This window comes from Phyllobates terribilis, unplaced genomic scaffold (assembly GCF_046119375.1).
Source record: "Phyllobates terribilis strain yellow unplaced genomic scaffold, ASM4611937v1 Scaffold_5__5_contigs__length_657084704, whole genome shotgun sequence".
Classification (NCBI taxonomy): Eukaryota; Metazoa; Chordata; class Amphibia; order Anura; family Dendrobatidae; genus Phyllobates; species Phyllobates terribilis.
Genome location: NW_027362765.1, coordinates 33,342,598 through 33,370,002, shown reverse-complemented (window position 1 = coordinate 33,370,002; position 27,405 = coordinate 33,342,598). Strand labels below are relative to the sequence as shown.

General features: G+C 47.5%; 1 protein-coding gene across 1 annotated transcript in view; it reads left to right on the top strand.

The window, feature by feature from the left end:
- Positions 1–5,383: 5,383 nt before the first annotated feature.
- The window catches only part of LOC141271838 (uncharacterized), a 29,389-nt gene continuing 7,367 nt past the window's right edge, over positions 5,384–27,405 (top strand). Inside the window, exons 1-6 of the mRNA XM_073682022.1 lie at positions 5,384–5,472; positions 14,973–15,122; positions 15,252–15,434; positions 15,518–15,641; positions 15,716–15,813; positions 16,167–16,254. Of these exons, the coding sequence (XP_073538123.1) occupies positions 15,045–15,122; positions 15,252–15,434; positions 15,518–15,641; positions 15,716–15,813; positions 16,167–16,254 (571 nt within the window). The 5' untranslated portion in view covers positions 5,384–5,472; positions 14,973–15,044. The remainder of the gene's footprint in view (positions 5,473–14,972; positions 15,123–15,251; positions 15,435–15,517; positions 15,642–15,715; positions 15,814–16,166; positions 16,255–27,405) is intronic.

Sequence of the window (27,405 nt, the reverse complement as noted above, 5' to 3'; positions counted from 1 at the left end):
ATTCTGATGACCACAATGTCTGCAAGCCCATGCCATTGACCCAACATAAGGCGGGGGTGCTGAAGGGGGTGCAGAATTTACATCAGGTACAGAGACTACAGGGGTTTGAGAGTTTTTCAAACTATCATAGATTACATAGACCGTTCCATGCCTGGTTTCCTCTGATTTATGTTCACTCATTGAGAGACGTTTTGCTACTTCTAACCACATCCTAGCCTGCTCTAGTTTGTTTTTATCTTTCAACCATCCTTCCCAATTGCAGATATATTTCTCTCATTCCTTCTCCTCCAAATTTCCCCACTTTCCCATACCAAATTTCCTCAATATTATTTCACATCCCTCTACTGCTTCTTTCCCTTTCAGTCTCTCCACTATCTCACATGCTGGAACTGGGGCCACGCCCTTTAGGTTAGTCAATTCCTTACTGTTGCCAGTCCCCATGACTGCAACCACTGTGCCAGAGTTACTGCAGAACTCTCTTCAGCGCACCTAGAGCCTCTCAGACTCTAAATTTGATCCCGTCCCAGTCTCCTCTGATCCTCGAAAGATGGATCTGATCCTGTCCCAGTCTCCTCTGAGCCTCGGAAGACAGATCTTTAAGGAAGTACTAACACAGATTTTCCAGCCCTGTGAGCTAGGGAGATTCTTACACACAACCAAACAAATAACAATACCAAGCCTACTGCTCCACCTACTATTGCAATTATTTCTGCATGATCATATAACATTTCCTAGTTCAAAGGTTTTCCTTCTACACCTTGTAAAGGCACTGCGTGACAATTATATCTGCAATAAGTGTTACTTTTTATACTATATGTTTCCCAGTCTGGGTATACAGGCTAAGCAAGAACTTCAGCAACTATGATTTTCCCTCTCTTGAGCTTACACAAAACAGAACACAGACAATGAGGACAACGATTCTGATTCATCAAAAACGACTTAACAATATGTCAATCATTCAATGCACACTGCACAATCACTGATATTAATCCCCCTGCTGTATTCGGGCTAAAAACTGCATTCAGTTACCCCTTTCTTGAGGGTGCCCTTATCAATTTACAGGGGAATTCAATACCCTCAGAGTACTACCTTACCGTGAAGGATTCCTCTGTTATAGGTAATCACACTTCCCTGATCCTCTTACGGACCGATTTTCCTCTCCACCACATGTGAAGGAACACACCTAATGGGATCCCTCATCAAGCAGAGACCATAGTCCCTTATTGGTCAATTAAAAATCATTCAGTCCCATATTCAAGGATCCTCATAGTTTACAATATCATACCAGACATTTATAACGTAGACAAAACAAACAACATAAAACAATCCTCCGACTCCTGAAATATACAGAACTGCGGAGGTGCCTAATCCCGACACGCTGGGCAAGGTTGGTTACTCGTCACTTCATTCAATTATCATTCAACCATCATTCAATCGTCAATAATACATCTAAAAACCACATTGAAACATATAAGACAACAAATTCAATCACTGGCAAGGGTTCAAAAATGATTGTCTTGTTAGGACCACCAATTACCCATCCTGGAGCCCCCTAGGTAGTACTGAATTTGTAGTAATACAAGGGATTACTTACTGCGGATTTTATTGAGTAATTTTCTTAGAGATCCTTGTTGACGGGTCCAGAGGAGGTCCGGTTATGACAATCCCAGGTTTCAGGCACCATGTACTGTTATGGAGACCCTCTTTGTTTTAAGGAGAACTTTGGAATAGACAGCAAAGGGTCTTCACATTGCCAGTGAGATTCAAATTAAAATACTTCATCGATGAAGGAAGAGAGACAGAATACATGTGACATGCATTGTCAGCAGGTAGAGTCTTCTGGTGTGGCAACAAAGACTCACCATATTTATTAGCTAGACAGAACAGAACTTCATTGTTACATACAACTGAACAGAAAACCGAAATAGACTTATAAGTAACAAACACATTTCCCTTGGCCCAGCGTAAACCTTCTTGTCAAGGACTTCACAGGAAACAAGTATCTTAGTCAGACATTCCACAATGTAAAATCAGAAAACACTCAAGCAGACTTCAGACATAGCAAAAATATATATATTTTTTCTAAATTAATAATGATATCTAGATATTAAAAAATTAACCATAACAATATTCATTATAATTGCATATGTACCTTGGCCACAGGGCAGTGTTTTTTGAAGACTCGAATGGCGGAGCGTCCGCCCCAATGCGCGTTTCAGTAAAACACCTTCGTCAGGGGGTGTGTGAGGAAGAGGAAGTGCGGTCTTTAAAAAGGGGGATTGTCCGCATGTCATCACGGTCCGGAGATGACGCATGCGCTACCACAGCAACCGCGACGCCGCCACCCACGTCATGTGACAGGGGACGCCACACCCACGGGTCACGTGGCGCGGCGTCACCGGACAGATATAGATACAGGCTGCCGGCAGGGATCGCGGGGCACGTAGCATGCATGCATGCAGGACCGTAATGAGGAAAGCTATGTCACAATGAATAAACGGGGAGAGAAGAACACTGAGCTATGAGTACAAGTCAGTCACTATTCAAGACCCGGAAACAACAGTATTAGTCTAATATACTACATATCACCAATATCTATATAGAGTTACAACAGATATATAATGTATATTGAATATCAATAGACACATAGCCGGGGGTATGACAGTATAGTAAAGCAACATAACAGGCAATTTATCTAGCTCAGACTCCGAGGGCAATGTATATGATTCTATAGGGTTTTTTTTTTTAATTTTTATTTTTTTTTATCAATTTGGAATCACTTCCATAATATTAGTAGATTCAAAACTAAAATCACGGCCATCACCCCCCTGTCTAAGGACAAACTGACAACATATAAATAAATAACAAAAACATACATAAAAAACACATCCTGGTACAATATTAATCTAATCTTCAAAAACTGTCCACAGCCAAGTAGTCTTCAAGGGTGATAGACTACAGGTGGAGAATCCGATAGCAATGCTCCAGATCAACCCCCACATGGTGCCATAAGATCAATAGAAGGTAAGTAAGAGCGACTGCTTAATAATATACGACAGCGGGTAGCCCTAAAATAGAATACATCAAGAAAAATACTAATAAAAAAAATAGTAAAAACAAACACGGACACAGGCATATCCACAAAGAGATCCACAGCCACAGGATGATCACAGAAAGGGTACGAACGAGATATTTTCATTTAATACCTTAGGTTGAAGGGTATCTAGTGTCCAAATCCAGCGCAATTCTAGTTGGGCCTATCATTGGCTAGTTTTGCCCCCCCTAATATTGGTGGTTATACTGTTTATTCCCCTAACTCTCAAAAGAGACCCATCACAATTGTGATGAGTCATAAAGTGTTGTGGTAATGTTTTCAATGTAGATGTGTCCGTGTGGTCCGATGCTGCAAAAATACCCAGCACGTGCTTTCTTACCCTTATTTTAAGTTGCCTAGTGGTTAAGCCCACATAGATAAGGCCACATGGGCACACAGCAAAATAGATAACATTCTTGGTGGTACAAGTGATATATCTATCAATTTTATAGGTTTTCGTGCCAACAGAGTTGAAAAAAGTCTCACTACGATCAATATTAGTACATGCTACACATCGACCACACGGAATACATCCATGCCTCTCCTTAGATCCATCTAAAAATGTAGTCCCCGGTGTGCCGACATAGTGACTCCTCACTAGATGATCACGTAAATTTTTCCTCCTTCGAATGGTAATGGCGGGCTCATTAGGTATAAATCTGGCGATAACAGGGTCTGCTTTTAAAATATGCCATGACTTTGCTAATGCCCCCTGTAAACGTGAAAATTGTGAGTTATAGTTGGTTATAAATCTGACCTGGTCAACAGGACCCGTCTGCTCTCGATCCATATAGTAGGCTATGTCGGGTAGAGTATCTTGCCCGATTGTATGCATGCTTGACCATACGACGGCTATATCCCCTATCGTAGAATCTTTGTTTTAGGTCTTTTGCCTGACTCTCGAACTCTTCAGGGGTCAAACAGATTTGTTTAAGTCGTAAAAATTGACCGACCAGTATAGATCTAATCATATGTTTCGGATGGGCGGAGGAAGCATGCAAAAACATATTTGTTGATGTAGATTTGCAAAATATCCCCGTTTGGATACAGTTTGTCACATCTTTTCGCAAAGTCACATCTAAGAATTCCACCTTGTTTTGATCGAATTGGTATGTTAGGTGTATATTACGATCGTTGGTATTCAAAGCTTGCATAAAATTATGTAATGATGGTATCGATCCCTGCCAGATCAGGAAAATGTCAAAGATGTACCGTGTCCAAAAAGGGACACAGTCCATCGACGACTCCCGATCCAGCAGGGAGAGGTCTCTTTCGCACAGCCCCAGGAATAGGTTGGCGTAGGCGGGTGTGTAGGCTGCCCCCATGGCTGTTCCCTGAAGCTGTAGAAAAAAGGACCCCTTAAAAACAAAAAAATTATGATCAAGAGAGAATTAAAGGAGTGGGGGTTGATCTGGAGCATTGCTATCGGATTCTCCATCTGTAGTCTATCATCCTTGAAGACAACTTGGCTGTGGACGGTTTTTGAAGATTAGATTAATATTGTACCAGGATGTGTTTTTTTATGTATGTTTTTGTCATTTATTTATATGTAGGCCGTTTGTCCTTAGACAGGGGGGTGATGGCCGTGATTTTAGTTTTGAATCTACTAATACACACGCGGCTCCGCTCCGCATACCTTGTACACGCACGGCTCCGCTCCGCACACCTCGTACACACGCGGCTCCGCTCTGCACACCTCGTACACACGCGGCTCCGTTCCACACACCTTGTACACGCACGGCTCCACTCCGTACACCTCGTACACACGCGGCTCCGCTCTGTACACACGCGGCTCTACTCCGTACACCTCGTACACGCGCGGCTCTGCTCCGTACTCCTCGTACACGCGCGGCTCTGCTCCGTACAACTCGTACACGCGCGGCTCTGCTCCGTACACCTCGTACACGCGCGGCTCCGCTCTGTACACACGCGGCTCTGCTCCGTACACCTCGTACACGCGCGGCTCTGCTCCGTACTCCTCGTACACGCGCGGCTCAGCTCCGTACAACTCGTACACGCGCGGCTCCGCTCCGTACACCTCATACACGCGCGGCTCCGCTCCGTACACCTCGTACACGCGCGGCTCCGCTCCGTACGCCTCGTACACGCGCGGCTCCGCTCCGTACACTTCGTACACACCCGGCTCTGCTCCGTACACCTCGTACACGCGCAACTCTGCTACATCCACACTGTAAACCCCTCCTGACCCCACACATAACCTTCACCTCATCCAGCACCATGACAACCAGCACAGCAGAGTCCTGCATCCACTGAGGCCCCTGATCATGTGACCCCTGACTCCTCCCCTCCTGTGACCTCATCACAGGTCCTGTGCGCACAGAACAGCCATATATGTGGTGGCGGCTCTGCAGGTGGAGGTATGTGGAGAGACCCCATTACTGGGCGCAGGGGGCATTAACCCCCTCAGTGCTGAGAGTATTTCGGAGTTTTCATGTTGCTACTTTCTATGACTCCTGACGTGCTGCTCCTCTTCCTCTGATAGATACGACCCAGCTATGGAGGACGGGACACATGGAAGCCCGTCTTCCTCCCATAGTACATTAACCCTTTCTTGCCCCCACACAATATAATGTTCCCGCCTCAGTCGGACACAGCAGGCTCCGCACTGTATCTTTTGGCCACGCCCCTGACCACACCCTTTTGCCCCCCATTTCCCATCTCTTTCTCCCTGGCAGGAAGAGTTGTCAGGGGGGCGGATGCAGTGAGGGGCATTCAGCAGACGCCGGGGACAGCAGGGTGCAGGGAGAGATCAGGGCCGTCCCTCTGGATCCAGGACGGGTTATTTCTGATCATTCATAGTTGTCCGCACTGTATCTTTTGGCCACGCCCCTGACCACACCCTTTTGCCCCCCATTTCCCATCTCTTTCTCCCCGGCAGGAGGAGTTGTCAGAGGGGCGGATGCAGTGAGGGACATTCAGCAGATGCCGGGGTCAGCAGGGTGCAGGGAGAGGTCAGGGCCGTCCCTCTGGATCCAGGACGGGTTATTTCTGATCATTCATAGTTGTCCGCACTGTATCTTTTGGCCACGCCCCTGACCACACCCTTTTGCCCCCCATTTCCCATCTCTTTCTCCCCGGCAGGAGGAGTTGTCAGAGGGGCGGATGCAGTGAGGGGCATTCAGCAGAGGCCGGGGACAGCAGGGTGCAGGGAGAGGTCAGGGCCGTCCCTCTGGATCCAGGACGGGTTATTTCTGATCATTCATAGTTGTCCGCACTGTATCTTTTGGCCACGCCCCTGACCACACCCCTTTCCCCCCATTTCCCATCTCTTTCTCCCCGGCAGGAGGAGTTGTCAGGGGGGCGGATGCAGTGAGGGGCATTCAGCAGACGCCGGGGACAGCAGGGTACAGGGAGAGATCAGGGCCGTCCCTCTGGATCCAGGACGGGTTATTTCTGATCATTCATAGTTTTCCGCACTGTATCTTTTGGCCACGCCCCTGACCACACCCTTTTGCCCCCCATTTCCCATCTCTTTCTCCCCGGCAGGAGGAGTTGTCAGAGGGGCGGATGCAGTGAGGGGCATTCAGCAGATGCCGGGGTCAGCAGCGTGCAGGGAGAGATCAGGGCCGTCCCTCTGGATCCAGGACGGGTTATTTCTGCTCATTCATAGTTGTCCCCACTGTATATTTTGGCCACGCCCCTGACCACACCCCTTTGCCCCCCATTTCCCATCTCTTTCTCCCTGGCAGGAGGAGTTGTCAGAGGGGCGGATGCAGTGAGGGGCATTCAGCAGACGCCGGGGACAGCAGGGTGCAGGGAGAGATCAGGGCCGTCCCTCTGGATCCAGGACGGGTTATTTCTGATCATTCATAGTTGTCCGCACTGTATCTTTTGGCCACGCCCCTGACCACACCCTTTTGCCCCCCATTTCCCATCTCTTTCTCCCCGGCAGGAGGAGTTGTCAGAGGGGCGGATGCAGTGAGGGGCATTCAGCAGAGGCCGGGGACAGCAGGGTGCAGGGAGAGATCAGGGCCGTCCCTCTGGATCCAGGACGGGTTATTTCTGATCATTCATAGTTGTCCGCACTGTATCTTTTGGCCACGCCCCTGACCACACCCCTTTTCCCCCATTTCCCATCTCTTTCTCCCCGGCAGGAGGAGTTGTCAGGGGGGCGGATGCAGTGAGGGGCATTCAGCAGACGCCGGGGACAGCAGGGTACAGGGAGAGATCAGGGCCGTCCCTCTGGATCCAGGACGGGTTATTTCTGATCATTCATAGTTTTCCGCACTGTATCTTTTGGCCACGCCCCTGACCACACCCTTTTGCCCCCCATTTCCCATCTCTTTCTCCCCGGCAGGAGGAGTTGTCAGAGGGGTGGATGCAGTGAGGGGCATTCAGCAGATGCCGGGGTCAGCAGGGTGCAGGGAGAGATCAGGGCCGTCCCTCTGGATCCAGGACGGGTTATTTCTGATCATTCATAGTTGTCCGCACTGTATATTTTGGCCACGCCCCTGACCACACCCTTTTGCCCCCCATTTCCCATCTCTTTCTCCCCGGCAGGAGGAGTTGTCAGAGGGGCGGATGCAGTGAGGGGCGTTCTGCAGACACCGGGGACAGCATGGTGCAGGGAGAGATCAGGGCTGTCCTCTGGATCCAGGACGGGTTATTTCTGATCATTCATAGTTGTCCGCACTGTATCTTTTGGCCATGCCCCTGACCACACCCCTTTGCCCCCATTTCCCATCTCTTTCTCCCTGGCAGGAGGAGTTGTCAGAGGGGCGGATGCAGTGAGGGGCATTCAGCAGACGCCGGGGACAGCAGGGTGCAGGGAGAGATCAGGGCCGTCCCTCTGGATCCAGGACGGGTTATTTCTGATCATTCATAGTTGGAGCCGCCAGAACCTTCTCCTTTATATGGAGCTTCACTGTACAGCTCCGGCTTCTCTGCAAGACCATTTGCCAATCACATCTGTAAGGCCGTGTTCACATGTGGGGGAATTGCTGCAGGTTTTCTGCAGGTGATAACCACCAAACTACACAATAACAATCTTCTCGGGTTATTGCATTTTTACTGCATTTATTTATGTGTTTTTTCCACTATTTGATGAGTTTTTGTTGCAGGTTTGAAGCCGCGTTTTTAATACATTTTTTGCAACACAGAAAAGCTTTGATTCTGCAACTAAAAAAGTCCCAGTGTTTTCTACATTCTTCTTTTACAGATTTATTTACAGGCTCCTCATAGAAGTCTATAGTGAAAAAAGCACCAAAACTGAATTCAGCATTGTCTTTAGTCGCTGAGGGTATGTGCACACGGTTAGGAGCCGCTGCGGGATTGACGCTGTGTGTTATGCAGCGTCAAACCCGCAGCGGCCAGACGTTACAGCATAGTGGATGGGATTTGTAGAATGCCGCATGTCAATATCTCTTGCAGAGTCGCTAGTTTCCACAAGAGAAATCTGATCAGTACACTGTATTGAATGCAGTGAATACAGATGGTTCAATGAACACATGCAGATTCACCTGCGTTCATATAACGCTGCTCTTTGGACTCAGCATAAAGTATGCTGTGTCCAAAGCGCTGCCTGTCCAGATTGTGTGCACATACCCTAAATGGTCAGTAGTTTTCATGAAATCACATCTACTTAATTTTGACAGTTAAATGCAGAAGATTTTCTGTACAAAACTGTCACAGACGGGTTTTGTGGAACCACTGTGCCACGGACCGCGGAGAGCCTGGAGGGGCGTGACTAAGCGAGCATCGGACTGTTCGCTAGAGCCTCTGATGGTGAGGTTAGACTTGGCTCCCGATGAATGCCAGGTGCCACTCCAGGACAGACCAACGGATGCGTAGCAGCTGGACCAAGTAGGACAGACTAGATGGTGCAGCAGGCTGGGTTTGCAGCGGAGCTGAGCAGGCTGGGTTTGCAGCGGAGCTGAGCAGGCTGGGTTTGCAGCGGAGCTGAGCAGGCTGGGTTTGCAGCGAGGACTGATATGCAACCTTAGCAACATAGACTGCAGAACAGGAAGGTTGCTCAGGCACCTCCCCAGTGGGGAGGAAGCAATATATATGTAATGTCCCACAGCCATTGGCTGGGGACATAATAGCATGCAGCTTGCCCTAAGGACACGTCTGGAAGTGCTGCTGGAAACAAGCAAAGCACGGGGGAGGGAAACACCGGCCGCAGTGCGGGTGAGTGAATTGACATGCTGAAGACCCTGCTTGTTAGAGCGGGAATCCGGCATGGCGCTAACAGTACTCCAGTCGTCCCCCCCCCTTTACGACGCCTCATCTTCAGGCCATCGAGGAAGTTCCGTAGGATAATTGGAGCGTGAATGTTCTCCATAGGCTCCTAGGACATCTCTTTGGGACCAAATCCCTTCCAGAAGAAAGTCTTGCCTCTCACCTTCTTCATGGCCAAGATGTTCTCCTCCTCAAAAACATCATCCGAGGCGTTTGGCGCGGGCCAAGGATCCTTGAAGAAGAGCTCAGGACGACCAGCTTGGCTTCAGCAGAGATACGTGGAAAGCATTCAGAATCCGTCATGAAGGAGGCAACTTCAGTTTATAGGAGACCTCGTTGATCTGCTTCAGCACTTCGAAGGGACCGATAAAACGAGGACCCAACTTGTAAGAGGGAACCTTCAGCCGGATGTACCCAGCTGAGAGCCATACCTTGTCGCCAGGTTTGAAGCACGGAAGATCCAGGCGCCTTTTGTCCGCATGTCTCTTCATACGGGCGGAGGACGCTTCTAGAGTGGCTTTGGTGTCCTCCCACAATTTTACAAAATCCTTGGAGGGGACATCTGCTGCAGGAACATCAGAAGGAACCGTCACCAGAAAGGGAACCTCGGATTGCCGAACGAAAACAATGTAGAAAGGAGACTCTCCTGAGGCTTCACCAACGTGATTGTTGTACGAGAACTCAGCCCAGGGTAGCAATTTCACCCAATCATTGTGGTGGGCATTGACGAAGTGTCGCAGGTAGTTGCCCAGGACCTGGTTGACACGCTCCACTTGCCCATTGGACTGAGGGTGATAGGCCGAGGAGAAGTCTTAGACGATATCCAGATGCTTACAGAGAGATCACCAGAATCTGGAAGTTAACTGCGAACCTCGATCGGACACAATGTGACGAGGAAATCCGTGCAGACAGAAAATATGTTTGATGAAGCTGTCAGTCAGTTTGGGAGCAGACAATGGGATAAAATTTGCCTTTTTGGCGAAGCGATCTAACACTACCCAGATGACAGTGCAGCCCTCGGATATTGGCAAATCCGTAAGGAAATCAATTGCTATGTGCTGCCATGGACCAGACTGCATGGGTAACGGCAGGAGAGAACTGGTAGGAAGTTGTCTGGGGACTTTATTGCGAGCACAAATCGGACAGGCAGCCACGTAGGCAAAGATCTCCCTCCTTATGGATGGCCACCAGAAGTGGCGAAAAATCAATTGTAGCGTCTTCCTTTGTCCCACGTGACCAGCCACCTTGGATGAGTAGCCCCATGACAAAACTCGCTCCCTCTCGGATTCGGCCACAAGGGTTTTTCATGGGGGAATTCGCGACAGGCTGACTGGGGCGACAGTAACCATCTTAGACGGTTTGATGAAAAATTGAAGATCCTCCTCTTGGTCCCCGGACAAAAATGAACGAGACAGGGCATCAGCTCTGATATTCTTGTCACCGACCTGAAATGTAACAAAAAGTTAAGCGGGCAAAAAACAAAGACCACCTGGCATGGATTAAGTCTCTGGGCGGACTGCAGCTACTCCAGGTTCTTACGGTCCGTGTAGATAACCACCGGAGAGATCGCACCCTCCAGCAGGTATCGCCACTCTTCCAAAGCCATCTTAATGGCAAGTAACTCCCGGTCACTGATGGAGTAGTTACGCTCTGGAGCGGAGAAGGCCTTAGAGAAGAAACCGCAGGATACTCGGCGACCAGAAGAAGACTTTTGAGTGAGTAAAGCTTCAGCCCCTAACGAGAATGCGTCCACCTCTGGGAAGAACTGTTTGTTCAAATCCGAACGATGCAGAACGGGAGCAGTGGAGAAGAACCGTTTCAGAGAGCAGAAGGCCTCCTCAGCCTCAGAAGACCAGTTCTTTGGATCGGCTCCTTTTTGGGTCATGGCAGAGATGGGAGCGGTAAGAGTGGAGAAGTGAGGAATGAATTGTCGATAATAGTTAGCAAAGCCAAGGAATCTCTGAATTGTTTTGACTCCAACGGGCAGCGGCCATTTAAGGATGGAAGAGACTTTTTCAGGATCCATCCTGAGTCCTATATCCGAGATAACATAACCCAAGAAGGGAAGGTCGGACTGTTCAAAAACGCATTTCTCATACTTGGCGTAGAGTCAATTCTCCCTAAGACGCTGAAGAACTTGCCAAACTGCTCTTCTGTGGGAGGCCAGATCTGGGGCAATTACCAGATACACAACAACGCAGGAATAAAGCAGGTCTAGGAAGATGTCATTGACGAACTCTTAACTGCCGGTGCGTTACTGAGACCGAAGGGCATCACTCGGTATTCATAATGCCCGTCACTGGTGTTGAAGGGTGTCTTCCACTCGTCTCCCCGGCGAATGCGGATTAGATTGTAGGTGCCTCTTAAATCTAAATTGGTGAAGATCCTGGCACCCCTTAATCGATCAAACAACTCAGGGATTAGTGGGATAGGGTATTTAGTCTTCACCATGATCTTGATGAGACTCCGATAGTCTATACAGGGTCGGAGCGATCCGTCTTTCTTCTTGATGAAGAAAACCCCGGCCCTGGCGGCAGAGGAGGACTTCTGAATGAACCTCCTTGCCAAATTCTCCAGAATGTATTCCGACATAGCTTGACTCTCAGCTAGGGACAGAGGATAAATTCAGCCTCTAGGGGTCGTAGATCTGGGAATGAAGTCGATAGGGCAGTCATACGGCCTGTGAGGCTGCAAAGTCTCTGCTTCCTTTTTGTCAAATACATCAGTAAAGGACCAATAGGCGGACGGCAAACTGGGCAGCGACGATGAAGAAGACGGGACCTTACCGGGACGTACGGGGGACAGACAATTCTCATGACAGGAATGTCCCCAGTGGAGCAATTCTCCAGTCCTCCAATTCAACACAGGCTCATGTTGTTGTAGCCATGGTAGGCCTGAGAGAAAGGCATGAGACATGTGGGTAGGACATAGAAGGTAGTCTTCTCAGTATGAAGCATCCCGATATGAAATAGTGGCTCAGTGATCAGACGAAGCATCTCCTGAAGATTTTTCTCATCGATAGATGTTATTGCCAGAGGGTTTTGGAGCGGACGAACTGGGATTTGGTAGCGATCCACTATAGCCTGGAGGATAAAACTTCCTTCTGTCCCGGAATCCAAATAGGCAGTCTCAATAAACTGGGATTCACGGTTGTCACGGCCACAGTAGGGGTCAGGGGAAGAGAGGTGTCTTTTCCCTCTAGGGAGGCCTCTCCTACCAACCCTAGATGCTGGAGTTTTCCGGCCTCACTGGACAGGCGCGAATGAAGTAACCCATGTCTCCACCATACAGGCACTGGCCTTTAGCACCTCGATCCCTCTGTTGCTGACTGGCGAGGGCAAAGCAGTCGACCTGCATGTGTTCAGGTGAGGCTTCGACAGCGAATGGCAGAGGAACAAGCGGCCTTTGGAAGGATGGACCCAGGCGCCACAATCCTCTCTCACGTGCCACCTCTCTGGAATGCTCTCAGAAACGAAGGTCTATACAAATGGCGAGGGAGATCAGGTCCTTGATGGTAGTTGGTAGGTCTCAACCGGCTAGCTCATCCTTAATGTTTTCGGAAAGCCCCTCTCAGAACGTTGCCACCAAAGCTTCGTTATTCTATCCGAGTTCGGATGCTAGGGTACGGAAACGTACTGCATATTGTTCCACAGAAGAATTGCACTGACATAGACGGAGAAGAGCAGAAGCCGAAGAGGTGGTTCGCCCAGGTTCATCGAATACTTCGCGAAAAGCCTCCAAGAATGTCAGTAAATTGGAAATGATTGGGTCCTCTCTCTCCCATAATGGGTTCAACCATGCCAGGGCCTCACCTCCAAGGTGCAATATCAGGAATGCTACCTTTGTTCGGTCTGACTGGAAGAAATAAGGAAGAAGTTCAAAATGTAGCCGGCACTGATTGATAAACCCGCGGCAGAGCTTAGGATTTCCGTCAAAGAGTGGTGGAGCGGCGAGTCGAGGGCCTTAACCTTGAACGAAGCAAACAGACTGAGAAGGTCCCGAAGAAGACACAGCTGCTTGAGCATGAGGGGACTCTGGAAAAATGTTTAAGGCTTCCAACTTGGTAGTCAGGGACTGTAACTGCATCGACAACTTCTCTTGAACGTTTTTCTGCCGGCAGAGCTCTTGATACATGGTCTGATCAGACTGGATCCGGGGTCCAGCGGAGTCCATGGCCTGAACAGACTGTCACGGATGTGTTTTGTGGAACCACTGTGCCACGGACCGCCGAGAGCCTGGAGGGGCGTGACTAAGCGAGCACCAGACTGTTCACTAGAGCCTCTGAAGGTGAGGTTAGACTTGGCTCCCAATGAACTCCAGGTGCTATTCCAGACAGACCAACGGATGCGCAGCAGCTGGACCCAGTAGGACAGACTGGATGGTGCAGCATGCTGGGTTTGCACCGGAGCGTAGCAGGCTGGGTTTGCAGCGAGGACTGGTACGCAACCTTAACAACATAGACTGCAGAACAGGAAGGTTGCTCAGGCACCTCCCCAATGGGGAGGAAGCTATATATATGTAATGTCCCACAGCCATTGGCTGGGGACATAATAGCAAGTGGCCCTTCAAGAGGGCGGGAGCGTGCCCTAAGGACACGGCTGGAAGAAAGCAAAGCACAGGGGAGAGAAGCGCTGGCAGCAGCCTGGGTGAGTGAAATGACATGCTGGAGACCCTGCTTGTTAGAGCAGGGATCCAGCGTGGTGCTAACAAAAACAACGTATGATGTTCCCACACTACCACCATCCGTCCACACACAGTATAATGTGCCCACAGTACCGCTATCCCCCACACACAGTGTAATGTTCCCACAGTACCATCAGACTCCCACACAGTATAATGTTCCCACAAAACCGCCACCCCCCACACATAGTATAATGTTCCCACAGTACTGCCATCCCCCACACCCAGTATAATGTTCCCGCAGTACCGCCATCCCCCCACACAGTATAATGTTCCCACAGTACCGCCATCCTCAGACACACAGTATAATGTTCCCACAGTACCGCCATCCCCAGACATACAGTATAATGTTCCCACAGTACTGCCATCCCCAGACATACAGTATAATGTTCCCACAGTACCGCCATCCCCAGACATACAGTATAATGTTCCCACTTCACAGTACTGTCACCCCCCCCCACACACACAGTATAATGTTCCCACAGGTTCTCCATCCCCCCACACAGTTTAATGTTCCCATAGTACCATAATTCACCCACACACAGTATAACAGCAAAAAACAAGAACAAACAGATCAGCTTCTGAAATTGAAATGCCAGATCCTTATCTCACCTGACATTATCTGCAATTCCAGCCGACTTTTGTGTAATGTGTATGGGAGACTTAAGAGTATACTTAAACAGAGTGTTGTAAAATAATAAAAATACCACCGCTGCTTGGTTCCCCGTCAGTCTCTAATTCCTGTTCAGTCCCAAAGAACTTGTGATTCCTACATCCAATCAGTTACCGAAGTCGTGGCCAACATAGCCAGTGATTGGGAGCATGGAGGAAATGTCTTAGTCAGCAAGTCAACATATTTTCCAGTCAACGTGGGACAAGAGAGAATAGATCTACATGTTCTATCTCCGGATATGTTTCCCCTTATTTTCTCCAGTAATTGTATTATTACTCAGGATCTGTCATGATGTTACATCTGCCTCATCTTCACTCCATTCAGGTCCCTACAATATCGGATTCTCTCAGTGGAGATCTTCTATATTCGAGAATTTTCCTGATTGACCCATCAAGGATGCATAAAGACAAGGACAAGATGGCGGAGAGGATATTACACCTCACCCTAGAGATCCTCTTCCAGCTTACTGGAGAGGTGAGAGATTCAGATGACATCATATTACATCATTCTTATTTATAGAAATAACCGATGTACAGAACTGGATAGGTGAGGACTCTGGAAATGTCTGTAGTGAGATTTATTAATGTGTCTCTCCATAACCAGGATTACACAGTAGTGAAGAAGACCTTTAGTGAGCGCTGTCAGGACCCTGTGTCTGAGGGATGGGGAAGACCCCTGAGCCCAATCACAAGGCCTCCACCTCACCCTCAGATACATGAGAACATCATCAATGACCAGAAGATCCTAGAACTAGCCTACAAGATGATTGATCTGATGACTGGAGAGGTGACACTACTGGGAATGCTGGGACATTATACAGTAATGCTAAGAAGGGATCGCGGTGATGACGGTATCATTGTATGTGTCAGGTCCCTATAAGATGTCAGGATGTCGCCATCTATTTCTCCATGGAGGAGTGGGAGTATTTAGAAGGACACAAAGATCTGTACAAGGACTTCATGATGGAGGTTCACCAGCCCCTCACATCACCAGGTAATAGGAATAAATACACATGGACTATAATTATCTGTATGAATGAATTCAGCCCCTGTATGTGTTTCCTCCAGTTCTATCCAGTAAGAGGACGACACCAGAGAGATGTCCCCGTCATCTTCTTCCTCAGGACTGTGAACAAGAAAATCCAAATGTTCCTCAGGATCAACAGGTAATATAATTATAATTTTTATTTCTATAGTGCCAACATATTCTGCAGCACTTTACATTTCAGGAGACATGTACAGACAAAAGACATAACAGAGTAAATAATTCAACAAATACCCAGAGGAATGAGGGCCCTGCTCGCAAGCATGCAATCTATTAGTAGATGGAGAGAAGGTTTCATGAGATCTCCCCTATAACGTGTAGACGGCTGTGAAGTTCTTGTGTTCGGTCTTGTTTTATCCACCAGTATTATATGTTTTATGCTTGTGGAATGAGAATTGTGAAGATGGCAGGATTAGAGCTGATCATAGATGTGATTTCTCCTTTTGTCTATGACTTTTGCAATCTTTGTTTCAGGGTGAAGATCTGACCCATATTAATACAGAGACATATGAGAAGGGTGATGAGCGGTGTAAAGAGGAGATTCCTACATATGACTACCCAGGTGAGTAGTAACCTCTACATGCAGAGAAGTCACAGATTCTTCTCAGTCACTGGCAGACACTGCTTTCTCGGTGGTCTTGTCCAGTCATATCACAATTAAAGGTCACCATTCTGCTGCTAAACTATTGCATGGTCCTCAACCCTAAAACTGTCCCGATTAGTTTGAGCATTAATATAAGAACTTGCACTGCAGTCATCCTTTGTTGAATCTACGAGGCCAGAAAATAAAAACTCCCCCTTATTAGTAGCGTAGATTAAATTGAATAATTTTTAATCTTGGCCAAATCTGAACTTCTCTCTAAATGTCTAATATTTCTTAAAGAAACTTATCTGACAGAAGACATTGGCCTCTAAGACAAGTTTGGATTGCTGAGAGCTACCATGTCACATACTACGGTCTAATTACCCGGATATGTCACAGTTTTTGTCTACAGTAGTTATTGCTCAAGATCCTGTCATTTAATCACTTTCTGCCACAGCCAGTTTTGTTCTTAACCATGCAGTTGGTTAAACTATTGGTTAAACTATTTGACCAAGTCAGATCTTAGGAAAACCCGACATGGGCTTTTACCTTTGGAGAGATTTGAAGGTTTGGTAATGGGGTGAATCTCTCCTTCCACTCTGGGTTTTGGGAGTAGCCCATGTCCACAAATCACATTTAAACCTTCAGTGGAGCTTTGGGTGTGTCATTGTTTTGTTTGCAAGCTGCAGAGCAGGAGGCTCTATGTAATACAGGCCTGTGTGAGGTAAACACAGCGCTAAGGAAAGCAAGGCTTCTGACGCACCCCAGAGTGAAACGGCGGTGCAGACACCCACGGCAATGGGTTTTGGCACAGACTGTTTTGATGACTCGGCTGCGATCCGGAGGATACCGTTGGCCTTTACTTTCGTAAGTTTTGAAAATAAAGACATTTCAGTTGAACTTTTCTTAGGTCACTGCCTACTGCCGCACTATGTGAATCCTGCAGCACTACATATGGTGGAGAATGCGGGCAGTGTGAGCTGAGGCATATCCCGAAAGCTGCATGTCGGTGATTAAGCCGGCAATGCTACAGCCAAGGCCTGCTGACAAAATGGAGGAGATACTGAAGCAGTTGGCCCTCTCTCAGGTACAGCAGCCGAAATTGCAGGAGTTTCAGCAGCAGAAGCTACATCAGCAGCAGCTACATCAGCAGCAGCAGACACACAACCTGATACTGCAGCAGATTGCTCACCTGCGAGGGATGTCCCCACCACCGACCCCGGTTCGTTATGAGGCCCGGGACAAAGTCAGGTCAGCGCTGAGGAAATTGAGTCTAGAGGACGACATGTGTTCGAATGCACAGCGGAACGGGAGAGCCTGCCAACTTCCCATTTGGCTGAAGTAGCGGCCTCGTACCTGATGGGAAACACTCAGTAGGCCTACTTTGAACTCAGTCGGGAACATGTCCAGGACTATGGGAAGCTGAAAGGGGAGATCCTTGCCCGACTGGGGGTTAACACATATGTACGTGCACAACGTTGTTTCAATGGTCCTTTGTGGAGGCCAGGCCTGCTAGATCTCAGGCGTATGATTAGTTGCAGCTAGTCAAAAGATGGCTCCAGCCTGAGACCTTGACTCCAACCCAGATGGTAGAGAGGGTGGTGATTGACTGACTTGTGAAAACTTTACAAGCAGCGGTACAGCGTTCGGTGGGGCAAGGGGACCCGGACAGCCTCGACCAGGTGGTTAGCCTGATCGAGCGTTATACAGCCCCCCAGGACTTTATACAGGACTCTGCCCCACTGAAGCTATCTCGCCGGCCCCTGCCAGCCTAAATGGCTGGGAAAGGATCACGACCCTTTGCTGGGGTCAGTCAGAACCGAGACTATATTAAGGAGGTACCCCGGAGTGAGGGTCTTTCAGCATGACCATGATCTCAAGCACACCACCAGGGCAGCGAAGGAGTGGCTTTGTAAAAAGCATTTCAAGGTCCTGGAGTGGCCTAGCCACTCTCCAGATCTAAACCCTATAGAAAACCTTTGGAGGGATTTGAAAGTCTGTGTTGCCCAACGACAGCCCCAAAACATCGCTGCTCTAGAGGAGATCTGCATGGAGGAATGGAACAACATACCAGCAACAGTGTTTGCCAACCTTGTGAAGAATTACCGAAAATGTTTGACCTCTGTCATTGCCAACAAAGGATATATAACAAGTATTGAGATGAACTTTTGTAATTCACCAAATACTTATTTTCCACCAAAATTTGAAAAAAATTTCTTTGCAAATCAGACAATATGATTTTCAGGATTTGTTTTCTCATTTTGTCTCTCATAGTTGAGGTCTACCTATGATGTCAATTATAGGCCTCTCTCCTCTTTTTAAGTGGGAGAACTTGCACAGTTGGTGAGTGACTAAATACTTTTTTTCCCCACTGTACATAGCACAAACAATTACAATAAATTTGAACAATACAAGTCGACGATGGGTACAGGAGGAGCGAGGACCCTGCCCACGAGGACTCACAATCTACAGGGGATGGGGGAGGATACAGTAGGTGAGGGTAGAGCTGGTCGTGCAGCAAATGGTGGAGCAAGGGTTACTGCAGGTTGTGGGCTTGTTGGAAGAGGTGGGTCTTCAGGTTCCTATTGAAGGTTTCCACGGTAGACGAGAGTCTGATGTGTTGGGGTAGGAAGCTCCAGAGTACAGGGGATGCACGAGAGAAATATTGTATACGATTGTGGGAAGAGGAGATAAGAGGGGAGTAGAGAAGGAGATCTTGTGAGGATCGGAGGTTGCGTGTAGGTAAGTACCGGGAGACTAGGTCACAGATATATGGGGAGGACAGGTTGTAGATGGCTTTGTATGCTGTGGTTAGGGTTTTAAACTGGAGTCTCTGGGCAATGGGGAGCCAGTGAAGGGATTGACCGAGAGGAGAGGCCGGGGGACAGGTGGATTAGTCGGGCAGCAGAGTTTAGGATAGATTGGAGGGGTGCGAGGGTGGTAGAAGGGAGGCCACAGAGCAAGAGGTTGCAGTGGTCGAGGCGGGAGATGATGAGGGCGTGCACTAGTGTTTTTGCAGATTCTTGATTGAGGAATGTGCGGATACGGGAGATATTTTTGAATTGGAGTCGTCAGGAAGTAAAAAGGGCTTGGATATGTGGTTTGAAGGAGAGATCAGAGTCCAGGGTTGCCCCAAGGCAGAGAGACAGCCATTGATGTTGGTTGATAGGTCAGGTGGGGGGGATGAATAAGATGGTGGAAAGACGATGAATTATGTTTTATCCATGTTAAGTTTTAGAAATCTGTCAGAGAAGAAGGATGAGATAGCGGACAAACATTATGGGATTTTGGTTAGTAGGGAGGAGATATTGGGTCCAGAAAGATAGATCTGTGTGTTGTCAGCATAGAGGTGGTACTAAAAGCCATGAGACTCTATGAGCTGTCCCAGGCCAAAGGTGTAGATGGAGAAGAGCAGGGGTCCTAGGACTGAACCCTGGGGGACACCGACAGATAGGGGGCGAGATGAAGAGGTGGTGTGTGAGTGGGAGACACTGAATGTCCTGTCCGTTAGGTATGAAGAGATCCAAGATAGGGCCAAGTCCGTGATGCCAAGAGATGAGAGAGTCTGTAGTAAGAGGGAATGGTCGACTGTGTCAAGGGCAGTTGATAGTTCCAGGAGGAGATGGACAGAGTAGTGTCGCTTGGATTTGGCAGTAAGTCGGTTGTTGGTGACTTTGGTCAGGGCAGTTTCAGTGGAGTGGTGCGGTCGGAAGCCAGATTGGAGGCAGTCAAAGAGTGAGCAGGAGGAGAGGTGGGAGGACAGTTCAGAATGGACATGTTGTTCCAGTAGTTTTGTAGGCATAGGAGAGAAGTGATATGGGGCAATAGCTAGACAGAGAGGATGGATCAAGGGATGGCATTTTGAGGATGGGTGTGATCGAGGCATATTTGAAGCATGAGGGGAAGACACTAGTTGTTAGTGACAGGTTGAAAAGGTGGGTTAGGGTTGGGATGAGGATAGTGTTAAGGTTAGGGATGAGGTGGGACGGGATTGGGTCAAGTTCGCAGGTGGGTATCAATGTATTCCCAGGCCGTCTATACCACGGATGCCGTCGCCCCAGCGGATGAGCATCTGTGTCAGGTGCGTGTCAACGGACACCGGGCAGAGGCTCTCTTGGACTTAGGGAACCTAGTAACACTTGTCCATGGGTCATTGATCTCTGGGTTAGAACCCACTGGGAGAACAGTCGTTGTCATATGTATTCATGGTGAACTCCGCAAGTATCCGACGGCAGAGGTTACATTTTCCACTCTGTGGAGAAGTTAAACATGTGGTGGGGGTATAAAAGCCTTTCCTTACGGGACTGTGTTGAGAACAGCGTTACCCCTGTTTTGGTCCTTGTGAGAGAGTAAAATTAACCCTCCCAGTATAAAGGTCTGTCCGGGTGCAGAACCCGAAGATCCCGAGTCAGGGATGCCTACCGTGGATCTGGTAAAATCCGCCCATTGTCACCGACACATTGGTGGTATATATCAAAAAGGTCAACAATTATTCCTCCAATATAGATATATTACACACATAAACCACAGTTATATAAACTTGGTTTTAAAGGAAGATATACTACAAATCTAATAAAATCATTATTTTTATTTCATCAATTTAAGAACATGATAAAAGACAAGTAAAAGCAGGTACCTTGAAAACTAATCAAAGAAGACCTTTCCAGAGCAGCTTAAACACATGTAGCATTAATTATTCTTGGAAAAATATCTACCAAGATGCCAACATTGCACCAATCCCAAGTAGTAAATGGCTATGACAGCTAATATTGCATTACTCCCATAAAGTGCTAAGAAAAACTTTTTTTCCCCTTTTAAGTAGTGCTATGCACAGTACAATCAGATATAGGGCAAAAATTATTTGGACAAGTATCACTTCCTATATATGGATAAAATCATACAATAATCGTATATGAGTGTGAAGTGCTCCAATAAATAAATAATGTTAAATATAATATATTATGAATATAAAGTGCCAAAGAAAATATTTGGACAAGTGTCTCTCCCTATATCTGGGCAAAAATATTCGGTATGCACTTATAATTCATACTCTCGCATAATAAAAGGATTACACTTTTCAGAAATTCAAATAAACATTAGATATTGCTTGTGAACAAATGATGGGTGCACATAATGACATCAGAGCTTAAACAACCATTATAATATATTACTTACACGTGAATTGTTTGTACTGGTATATGCCTGGAGGTCTCCTTGGAAAGGAACTGCCCCGACAACGCCGTTTTGCTTTATGCTTCTTCAATAGGGGCATATAGCGAAATGGCGTCATTTTATTTTTTTAATATTTTTACAACATTTTTTTTTACTTTTTCCATGCTTCATAGAATGAATCATAGAATCATAGAATGGTAGAGTTGGAAGGGACCTCCTGGGTCATCTGGTCCAACCCCCTGCTCAAAGCAGGATTCACTAAATCATCTCAGACAGATGTCTGTCCAGCCTTTATTTGAAGGCGTCAATTGAAGGAGAACTCACCACCTCTCGTTGCAGCCTGTTCCACTCATTGATCACCCTAACTGTCAAAAAGTTTTTTCTAATATCTAATCTGTGTCTCCTCCCATTCAGTTTCATCCCATTGCTTCTAGTTGTAACATCCCTGGCGGCGTGCTTGCATGGCTTACCACCTCCCACCATGCAAGACCGCAATCTTACCTATCAGGCCAGGCTGCACACTTTGCTCCAGTACCTGCTGTTTGTATGTCTCTTGTCTGCTGGCTTAGGGCGGCGGCGCTGTTACTTCTTGATTCTTAAAGCTACAGTGTGCGCAGTCCTAATGCGTCCCTAGCCTATTGCTGTGAGTCACTGGATACTTAAACCCCTTCCACCCAGTAGGAGGGGCCTGAGCAACACTTTCCATCTGTGTGTTTCTTGCATCTGAGTTGCCAGGTCCTGTCCTGTATCTAATCTGTTTCTGCCACCCTGGGGGCTGTATACCCAGGCCTGTTACCTGTACCTGTGACTTCTAGTCAGTTTCTGCCACCCTGGGGGCTGAGTTCCCAGGCTCGTTCCTGTATCTTGTTCCTGGTTCAGATCTTGTCTGAATAGTGTCCTAGTCCGTTACCTGTTTGTCTCTATGTCTGTACCTTTCCCTTTTCCTGCAGTATCTGAACCTGCACCTAACTCCAACTCGTTGTGTCTGTACTTCTGTTTGTGAGTTTTGTGTCCACTCGCTACTTCATTGCAAGTACCTTGTGTGTATCTGGTTCTGCTTTTTCTGTTTCCCTGCCTCCGTATCTAACTCCTGTGTTACAGCTATCTTCTTGTGTTTTCCAGTCTGTTCCATGTGAACAGAGCCCTGTCCGGTTTACCGCACCTGCGGGTTTTGCTCTGCTCTGCTTGTCTACCGCTTCTGCGGGTTTTGCTCTGCTCTGCTTGTCTACCGCTTCTGCGGGTTTTGCTCTGCTCTGCTTGTCTACCACATCTGTGGGTTTTGCTCTTCTCTGCTTGTCTATCGCATCTGCGGGTTTTGCTCTGCTTGTCTACCGCATCTGCGGGTTTTGCTCTGCTCTGCTTGTCTAAGGCATCTGCGGGTTTTGCTCTGCTCTGCTTGTTTACCGAACCTGCGGGCTTTGCTCTGCTCTGCTTGTCTACCGCACCTGCGGGTTTTGCTCTGCTCTGTTTGTCTACCGCACCTGCAGGTTTTGCTCTGCTCTGCTTGTCTACCGCATCTGCGGGTTTTGCTCTGCTCTGCTTGTCTACCACATTGCTCTGCTCTGCTTGTCTACCGCATCTGCGGGTTTTGCTCTGCTCTGCTTGTCTACCGCATCTGCGGGTTTTGCTCTTCTCTGCTTGTCTATCGCATCTGCGGGTTTTGCTCTGCTTGTCTACCGCATCTGCGGGTTTTGCTCTGCTCTGCTTGTCTAAGGCATCTGCGGGTTTTGCTCTGCTCTGCTTGTTTACCGAACCTGCGGGCTTTGCTCTGCTCTGCTTGTCTACCGCACCTGCGGGTTTTGCTCTGCTCTGTTTGTCTACCGCACCTGCAGGTTTTGCTCTGCTTGTCTACCGCATCTGCGGGTTTTGCTCTGCTCTGCTTGTCTACCGCATCTGCGGGTTTTGCTCTGCTCTGCTTGTCTACCGCATCTGCGGGTTTTGCTCTGCTCTGCTTGTCTACCGCACCTGCGGGTTTTGCTCTGCTCTGCTTGTCTACCGCACCTGCGGGCTTTGCTCTGCTCTGCTTGTCTACCGCACCTGCGGGCATTGTCTACCGCACCTGCGGGTTTTGCTCTGCTCTGCTTGTCTACCGCATCTGCGGGTTTTGTTCTGCTCTGCTTGTCTACCGCACCTGCGGCTCCGTTCCTGTGTCCCAGTCTGTACTGGTCCCTATCCTGCCTGCGTTCCTACCTGCCAGTACCCGCCTGTCTGCATGCCAGTCGTGCCTGCCAGTGCCCACCTGTCTGCATACCAGCTGTGCCTGCCAGTATCCACCTGTCTGTATGCCAGCCTAACCTGCTTGTTCCTGCATTCCCCGGTGTGGGTCAACAGCTGTGACCGGGGTCTGACCTGGAGTAGCACCTGGTCCCTCTGCTCGGTTCCTCCCTGGTTCACGGAGTCGACTGAGCCGCCGTATGACCTTGGTCAGACCGAGTTGATACTTAGTTACGCCCCTCCAGGCACTCCTCGGTTCATGGTACAGCGGGATCACTAATCATGCTCACACCAGTCAGTCCGGGCTTGTGCGTAACACTAGTCTTTTCTTGTGCAAATGAGAATAAAGATGATCCTTCTACAATGTGGCAGCCCTTGAGATATTTGTAGACAGCTATTAAATCTCCTCTCAGTCTTCTTTTTTGCAAGCTAAACATTCCCAAATCCTGTAACCGTTCCTCATAGGACATGGTTTGCAGACCGGTCACCATTCTGGTCGCTCTTCTCTGAACTTGCTCCAGTTTGTCAATGTCTTTTTTAAAATGTGGTGCCCAAAACTGGACACAGTATTACAGATGAGGTCTGACCAAAGTAAAGTGCGATAATGACTTCACGTGATCTAGACTGTATGCTTCTGTTAATACATCCCAGAATTGTATTTGCATTTTTTGCTGCTGCATCACGCTGTTGACTCATGTTCAGTCTATGATCTATTAGTATACCTAAGTCTTTTTCACATGTACTGTTGCTTAGCTCTATTCCTCCCATTCTGTATATGTTTTTTTCATTTTTATTGCCCAGATGTAGTACTTTGCATTTTTCCCTGTTAAAAAACATTCTGTTAGTTGCTGCCCACTGCTCCAGTTTATATAGGTCTTTTTGAAGCCTCTATCTCTCTTCTCTACTGTTAGCTATCCCTCCTGACTTTGTGTTATCAGCAAATTTAATCAGTTTACCCTCAATTCCTTCATCTAAATCATTGATTAAAATGTTGAACAATACAGGTCCCAGGACAGAGCCCTGTGGTACCCCACTTGAGACATTCATCCAACTGGGTGTGAAGCCATTTACGACCACTCTTTGAGTCCGATCACTAAGCCAGTTATGAATCCACCTAAAAATTGCCTTGTCCATTCCATACTTGGTCATTTTTTCAATGAGGATGGTGTGAGATACTTTGTCAAATGCTTTGCTGAAGTCAAGATATACTACAGTCATGGCCAAAAGTTTTGAGAATGACACCAAAATTATATTTTCACATGATCTGCTGGCCTCTGGTATTTATTAGTGTTTGTCTGATGTTTATATCACATACAGAAATATAATTGCAATCATATTATGAGTACCAATAGGTTATATTGACAGAATGAGTTAATGCAGCAAGTCAATATTTGCAGTGTTGCCCCTTCTTCTTCAAGACCTCTGTAATTCTCCCTGGCATGCTCTCAATCAACTTTTGGACCAAATCCTGACTGATAGCAGTCCATTCTTGCATAATCAATGCTTGCATTTTGCCAGAATTTGTTGGTTTTTGTTTGTCCACCCGTCTCTTGATGATTGACCACAAGTTCTCAATGGGATTAAGATCTGAGAAGTTTCCAGGCCATGGACCCAAAATCTCTATGTTTTGTTCCATGAGCCATTTAGTTATCACCTTTGCTTTATGGCAAGGTGCTCCATCATGCTGGAAAAGGCATTGTTGGGCGCCAAACTGCTCTTGGACAGTTGGGAGAAGTTGATCTTGGAGGACATTCTGGTACCATTCTTTATTCATGGCTGTGTTTTTAGGAAAGCCACAGTGAGCCGATTCCCTTGGCTGAGAAGCAACTCCACACATGAATGGTTTCAGGATGCTTTACAGTTGGCATGAGACAAGACTGGTGGTAGCATTCACCTCTTCTTCTCCGAATAAGCTGTTTTCCAGATGTCCCAAACAATCGAAAAGGGGATTCATCAGAGAAAATGACTTTGCCCCAGTCCTCAGCAGTCCACTCCCTGTACCTTTTGCACAATATCAGTCGGTCCCTGATGTTTTTTCTGGAGAGAAGTGGCTTCTTTGCTGCCCTCCTTGAAACCAGCCCTTGCTCAAAGAGTCTCCGCCTCACAGTGCGTGCAGAAGCACTCACACCAGCCTGCTGCCATTCCTGAGCAAGCTCGGCACTGCTGGTAGTCCGATCCCGCAGCTGAAACAGTTTTAAGATACGGTCCTGGCGCTTGCTGGTCTTTCTTGGGCGCCCTGGAGCCTTTTTGACAACAATGGAAGCTCTCTCCTTGAAGTTCTTGATGATGCGATAGATTGTTGACTGAGGTGCAATCTTTGTAGCTGCGATACTCTTCCCTGTTAGGCCATTTTTGTGCAGTGCAATGATGGCTGCACGTGTTTCTTTAGAGATAACCATGGTTAACTGAAGAGAAACAATGATACCAAGAACCAGCCTCCTTTTAAAGTGTCCAGTGATGTCATTCTTATTTAATCATGACTGATTGATCGCCAGCCCTGTCCTCATCAACACCCACACCTGTGTTAATGGATCAATCACTAAAACGATGTTAGCTGCTCCTTTTAAGGCAGGACTGCAATGATGTTGAAATGTGTTTTGGGGGTTAAAGTTCATTTTCTGGGCAAATATTGACTTTGCAAGTACAGTAATTGCTGTTAAGCTGATCACTCTTTGAAATTCAGGAGTATATGCAAATTGCCATTACAAAAAATGAAGCAGTAAACTTTGGAAAAATTACTATTTGTCTCATTCTCAATACTTTTGGCCATGACTGTATATCTACAGCATTTCCCTGATCCACCCAGTCAGTGATTCTGTAATAGAAGGAAATTAAGTTAGTCTGACATGACTTGTTAGTTACAAACCCATGCTGACTCTGGTTAATCACTTCATTCTTATCCAGGTACTTACATACATGTTGTTTAATAATTTGTTCAAAGATCTTTACTGGTATAGAAGTCAGACTCACCGGCCTATAGTTCCCTAGGTCCACCTTCTTCCCCCTTTTGAAGATAGGAACAACATTTGCTCTTCTCCAGTCTTCTGGGACTTCTGTTCTCCAAGAATTTTCAAAGATTATGAAGAGTGGTTCTAAAATTTCTTCTACGATCTCTTTCAGTACTCTCCATGAGATGCTTGAAGCTGCAATTGTCTGATTGTGTGTACTACACACAGGCAATCATCATTGCTGGGCGGCGCTCATAGCAATGACAACAGCAGGGGTCTCATGAAGACCCTGGGTTGTCATGCCAACCCATCGGCGACCCGCGATCATCTGACAGGGTCGCCGATGGGCGGGGCTAGTGGCGCCCTTCCAGGAAGCGTAAGTTAAATGCTGCTGTCAGAGATTAACAGCGGCATTTAACTAGTTAACAGCCGCGGGTGGACATTTCACAGGAGGTGAACAGAGAAGAACATCCAGTCACCTACTTGAGTAGGAAACTAACCCTGGGGGAGAAAAATTATAGCTTAGTGGAGAAGGCGTGCTTGGCCATTAAGTGGGCCTTGGAGTCGCTAGGTTATTATTTTCTTGGGCAACAGTTTCACTTGGTAACGGACCATTCACTCTTGGTCTGGATGAGAAATGCGAAGGAGAGTCACCAGATGGTTCTTGTCACTGCAAAATTTTAGCTTCATGATGGAACACTGAGTGGGGAAGACGCAAGGAAATGCGGATGCCCTGTCACGGGCACCCTGTATAGTGACAGGTGTTCAACCCCACAAGTTTAAACAGAGGAGGGGG